Raw genomic sequence first — 5,789 nt, forward strand, 5'->3', positions numbered from 1 at the left:
CTCTCTTTCTCCCTTTACTCTACTCTCCCTCCTTTTTTAAACTTCCAAACAAGCCATTAGAAAAAAGCAATCAAGAAAAACTAAGTAAATCATTGCCAAATGAAATTGCCAACAAAGTAATAAAGAAAAATCACAATCACTGGCCTAAGGGGTAAAAAGAAGGGCATGATTAATGAAAAGGAGAAAAGGAAAAACATTTTCAACCAAATTGATGATAAGATTGAAAGCCTTAACTTTCTGATTGGTCCAACGCCTAAAAATATTACATAAGTGATAATTCTTTCTCATCGAGAGAGAGAGAGTAGGATTAGCAAACATAATAATATCCGAATGAATTCTAATCTAACCAATTGGGAAGGGATCAAAGCCATCTTGCACCATTTTCTCTAATGGCCAAAAGAGCGGTTTAGGAAGGTTATCCCAGTCATACCAATCCCATCCATCACACTTGTGTGGCTCAAGATTTTGGGGAACTTGCTGAGGATCTTCCAAGACAGCACGCATGAAGACAGTAACATAATGGGATGGTTTTGGCTCCTCTAGGAAGAGGTTGTTTGTGACAGTTAATAGCTCTACTTGAGCTATGTCCAATCCCGTTTCCTCCTTCAACTCTCTACTACCACATTCCTCAAAACTCTCCCCTGCAACAAAACATCTTTTAAACACATACAAAGTATAATAAATCTTATATATGTGACTAATTGTAGATCTAAACATTACGCATGCTCTTATTTTGTTCACTATCAATTCTTCAAATCTCATCCAATCCATGTAAGATGCCGTGTGAATCCATTTTTTTCCTTCCGACTCTTTTTAAGGTCATCTTTCTTAAAATTGCTATTATAAATGCTCAATTTAGATTTACCCCTTTTTTTTATAATATAAAACTTATAATAGATTTTTTTTAATTACTCAAAATAATAATATCTGACTAATTTATTTTTATAAGGGGGGAAAAAAAAAGTATCTAAACAGATCATATGATATTAAAACAAAATTGAATTAAGAACTTTTATGTAATTTTAGTTTAGTATTTCTCGTGTATATACAACGGCTTGTGTGTATATATACATTCTTTTTTATTTTATTTTAAAGGAATACAAACATTCATTTTTGGTCCCAGAAATTAGCCCCTATAAAAATATTTCTGATCCCGTGTCCCTGTGCCTGTGCAACACAAAACAATAAATCATATACCACGGTAGATACTTTTCTCAGTTCTCACTCTCACATGTTATGGGTTTCCTTTGCAGACTTACAGATAGAGTTACTCGTCTCTACTCTACTCTACATGAAAGGGAAGTCTAGTACATAAATTAACGATCAAACTGCCCCATTTATTTTATATCAGCAAGTAGTTCATAAATGCATAATATTATTGAACAAAACATAAATCTTAAATTGGAATGAATGAAAAAGTATGACAGTAAATCCAAAAAATAAAACAAACTCAGAAAGTGCGTACAATTTATATAATTGAGATCAAAGAAAAATCAAACCACCCAAATTTAATAAGGAGAGAAAAGCTCCTAAAAATTGCAAAAGATAATAGGGAAAACAAAAATACCAAACTCAAGATGGCCGCCAGGGAGAGCAAAAGTGGAGTGACCAATGGAGGATCGACGACGCCCCAACAGGACTGCTTTCCCCTTTACCAAAAATACGCATACTCCCACTCTGGGCACTGCCCCTGCCCCATTCTCCATTTCAATTCAACTTGGTTTTTTCCTCTCACCGTCCACCGTTCACAACTTATTCTCTTTTTACTAGGCTCCCATTCCCATTCATCAAAAAAAAAAATTTGGGTATATTGGGCTCCAGTGTTACTTGTGTAACTAATGTTTCCGTCTTCCCCCAATTAAACGTTGACACGTCGGGAATTTAGATAGGCCAAACAACAAAATTACATTTTTGCTCTTGCAGAATAAGTACGGTTGGTCATTTGCATTGCATTTGATTTGCCTGATTGTCTCGTTGGCTAATGATGCCGATTACAAGCCTCTTCAATGTTCAAAATTCTATTCCCTACCACTGTTCCTTTTGTTATAATAGGCACTTTATAAGTTTATGGGGTGTGGAGAGAAATTTTGGAATTTAAGACTCTAGGAGGGACTTTCATACACATAAATACTTAAATTATATTAGAGTAGAATTTCTATCTTATATAAAAATAAATAAATATAAAATTATATTTCCTTTTTTGTTCTTTTTTTTTCCCCTACTTGGGCTAGCATGTAAAGAAATTGGACCAGCACTCCCTAATGTAGATTGTCAAGTCCACTCTATTGGCACTTCCACTACCCAATGCATACGGTTGATTAGACAATGTGTGCGCAACAACTCACATGGACAAAATTGGCTTCTGCCCTTTTCGGGCAAAATAAATAGCATTCTATCCCATTTCCCAAACTAATTAGGAAAATGCCCCTCTTTTGAAACTCAACTTTCTCAAAATCGAGTTAAGTCCTATAGTGACATTTTTAAGGACTTATAGTGACATTTTTAAGAACCTATAGTGGCGTTTTTTAACTTGAGCTCCACGAACTCGAGTTATAGATAAAAAACTTGCATGGAACTCAAGTTCATGGAGCTCGAGTTACAAACGCCACTATAGGTCCTTAAAATGTCACTATAAGCTCCTTAAAATGCCACTATAGGGCTCTAGAATTTTTATTTTTTTATTTTATTTAACTCGATTTTGTGAAAGTCGAATTTCAAAAGAGGGGCATTTTCCTAATTAGTTTGGAAAAGGGGGTAGAATGCTATTTATTTTGCCCGAAAAGGGCAGAGGCCACTTTTGTCCCAACTCATATAGGCCAAACAACAAAATGACATTTTTGCTCTTACAGAATAAATACGATTGGTCATTTGCATTGCATTTGATTTGCCTGATTGTCTCGTTGGCTAATGATGCCGATTACAAGCCTCTTCAATATTCAAAATTCTATTCCCTATGTTTTCCAAAAAAAAAATTATATTCCTTACCACTGTGTCTTTTGTTATGATAGTCACTTTATAAGTGCTTATGGGGTGTAAAGAGCAATTTTGAGATTTAAGACTCTAGGAGGGACTTTCATACACATATACACTTATGGCCTGTTTGGATGTTTAAAAAAGGAGGGAGAGTAGAGTAGAGGGAGGAAGAGTAATTCAATTGCCTTGTTTAGAAGTTTTTTAAGGAAGGAGGGGGAGGGGTTTCAACTACCTCTAACCCCTCATTTTTAATTCTTCCAAATTGGAGAGATTTAGAGGGAGAGTAGAGTAGATAAATTATTGACCAAATGAATTCTCCAATTTACCCTTTCTAAATTAACAAAATTACAAACCGATTATATAAATAATCTTTGTTTATTTCCTAAGAAAATTTAAGGTGAATGAAAAAAAAAAATTGAATCTCATTTTTGTTTAGCTTTCTCAGCTTCATCACCTTTTCGCCGATTCTCTTTGTGCTATTGCAGATGTTAGATTCAGAAGAATTTTATTACACATTGGCTCCTCCTCAAACCCGCCAAAAGAAACACAAACACATTTCACAAATATATATATATATATATATATATATATATATAAAGCACAATCCATAATCACCACACTCTCGACTCTCCTCACCATCCCTTCCCATCTTATCAACGGCTCACATTGACTTTCACCAAGTCACGTGGATCGAGTCTCTTAGCCATCGCTCTCTCTTTCTCTATCAACCATCTAGTAAGCATAGTTTTCAACGCTCAATCCAAAGCACCGGAGTAAGGTGGCTTAGCCCCTCGCTCCACCTTCATATTCATCACAAGCATCGGAGCCAAGAAGGTGTGCCGAGCTTGTGGCGCGGCTCGAGTCTAACTATAAACCGAGCCATGTTGGTCACAGCTTCGCAGCTAGCTTTGTACGATCATATCAAGGAGATGATATTGGAAAATGGAGTGATGAGAGATGGGCTCGGGACCCACGTGACCGCGAGCTTTGCGGTGGGGTTTGTGGAGGCGGTGGCGTCGAACCCAATTGACGTGATAAAGACCCGAGTGTGCTTGACAGCTGGTTGACAGCTACATCTATCAAGCTTAAGGAAGGTATTCTTCATTCGGTGTGCTCGACAACTGCTCGACACCCGCTATCTGTCAAGGTTTAAAATTTTCAGAATTTCAATATGATTTTACTGAGATCCATGAATATGTCTTTGGGCCTTCTTTTCTCAAAAACCTAGATATATAAAAGGATCAGTTTAAGGGCTGTCAAACTGTTCATAAGTTGCACAAACTTTGAGCAAACTCTGTTCAAGCAAATTGTGACCTGAGACGAAGTTCTTGCCCTAGTTCATCTCTTTCTCTTGAAGAAGTTGCTGTGTATGTGCACCATAGGGTATTGTAATCAAGCATCTTCTTGATCTTCATCGTTTGGATGAACTGAAGAACTTTGCAACCAACAACCTCCTTTGTTGGTGATTGAAGTCGCGTGATCCACGCAATTGGTTAGTCACGTACTGGGAGTCGTGCATCTGAAAGGGGAACTGTCACTACAGAACAAGTCCAATTGGGTATTGGGGTAAGGGTTTAACTGTAGGTTGGTAAGGTACTTGGATTCCTTTAACTGTAACCGCTTGTTGTGATAATAGTGGAGTTTGGGGAGTGGTGACCTAAAAATCACCCGGTTGGGTTTTTGCCGTTAGGTTTTCCCTATTCATAAATAAATCACCGTGTTATTTATTTTCCACTGCATATTAAGTTTATTGGTGATTTTTTTGTGCTACCACTCGTTTACATGATAAATTAATTAATTAATAACTTGACTAATTAATTAATTAATTAATTTCTATCACAAGGGGTCATTCAGTTTGTGGCCTATCAAGTGGTATCAGAGCGGGCACACTTTGATTAGGGTTTAATCTTTGCTGTGTTGATCCATTGACCCCTATTTGTCATGGATAGAGGACAGTCATTAATCATACCTCCTTTATTTGATGGCACTAACTATGCATACTAGAAAGTACGCATGAGAGCTTTCTTGCAGTCTTTATATGAGAAAGTGTGGCTAGCTGTGAAGTTAGGCTGGACTAAGCCTACAGAAGCACCAGTCGACTGGGATGATTGTAAGATTAAGGCGGCAAACTTCAATAGCAGAGCTTTGAATGCATTGTTCAGTGCTATCACTAATGAGGAGTTCAAGAAGATATCCTCTACTGAAATTGCCAAGGAGGCTTGGACCATTCTCCAGACAACCTATGAGGGAACTAAGACTGTCAAAGACTCAAAGCTTCAAAGGCTCACTATAAGCTTTGAAGAGATAAAGATGGAGGAAGATGAGTCTTTCGATGAGTTCTATGCCAAGCTAAAGGACATAGTGAACTCAGCCTTCAATCTTGGGGAACCATTCCTGAACCCAAGATTGTAAGGAAAGTGCTCAGATCTCTGCCCGAGAGATTTCACGCCAAGATTATGGCAATAAAGGAATCAACGGATATTGACAAGATTCCTCTGATTGAGCTAGTTGGAAACTTGCAGACCTATGAGCTAGGGTTGACAAGAATAGGCAAGTCGGGTAAAAGCAAGAGTATGGCACTGAAGGACAAGAGCAGTGAAACAGATGAATCATATGATGATGAAGATTCCAAGATGAAGTCCTACATCACCAGGCAGTTTAAGAAGTTCATGAAAAACTCCAATGGAAAGGGTTTCGACAAGGACCGTAGGCAATCCAGTTCTTCTCAACTTAAAGGCCAAGACAAAGGGAAGAAAGATGCTAAGGAATATGGTCAGTACACTATTCCCTCAGGACCTAAGTGCTTTGGGTGTCAA

At 37.5% G+C, this 5,789-nt stretch overlaps 1 protein-coding gene across 1 annotated transcript; it reads right to left on the reverse strand.

Annotated features, from left to right (window-relative positions):
- Positions 1-206: 206 nt before the first annotated feature.
- LOC115981661 (geranyl diphosphate phosphohydrolase-like) lies at positions 207-1,790 on the reverse strand. Its single transcript, XM_031103949.1, has 2 exons — positions 1,568-1,790; positions 207-641 (listed from the first exon to the last, which is right to left on the reverse strand). Exons 1-2 carry the CDS (start codon positions 1,704-1,706, stop codon positions 343-345), a joined length of 438 nt encoding a protein of 145 aa, XP_030959809.1. The 5' UTR covers positions 1,707-1,790; the 3' UTR covers positions 207-342.
- Positions 1,791-5,789: the final 3,999 nt, after the last annotated feature.

Source organism: Quercus lobata, chromosome 3 (genome assembly GCF_001633185.2).
Source record: "Quercus lobata isolate SW786 chromosome 3, ValleyOak3.0 Primary Assembly, whole genome shotgun sequence".
Classification (NCBI taxonomy): Eukaryota; Viridiplantae; Streptophyta; class Magnoliopsida; order Fagales; family Fagaceae; genus Quercus; species Quercus lobata.

Coding starts and splice junctions, on each gene's coding strand:
- LOC115981661 (XM_031103949.1), bottom strand. CDS start 1,706: ATGGAGAATGGGGCAGGGGCAGTGCCCAGAGTGGGAGTATGCGTATTT. Junction 642..1,567: donor TGGCGGCCATCTTGAGTTTG/GTATTTTTGTTT, acceptor GTTTTGTTGCAG/GGGAGAGTTTTGAGGAATGT.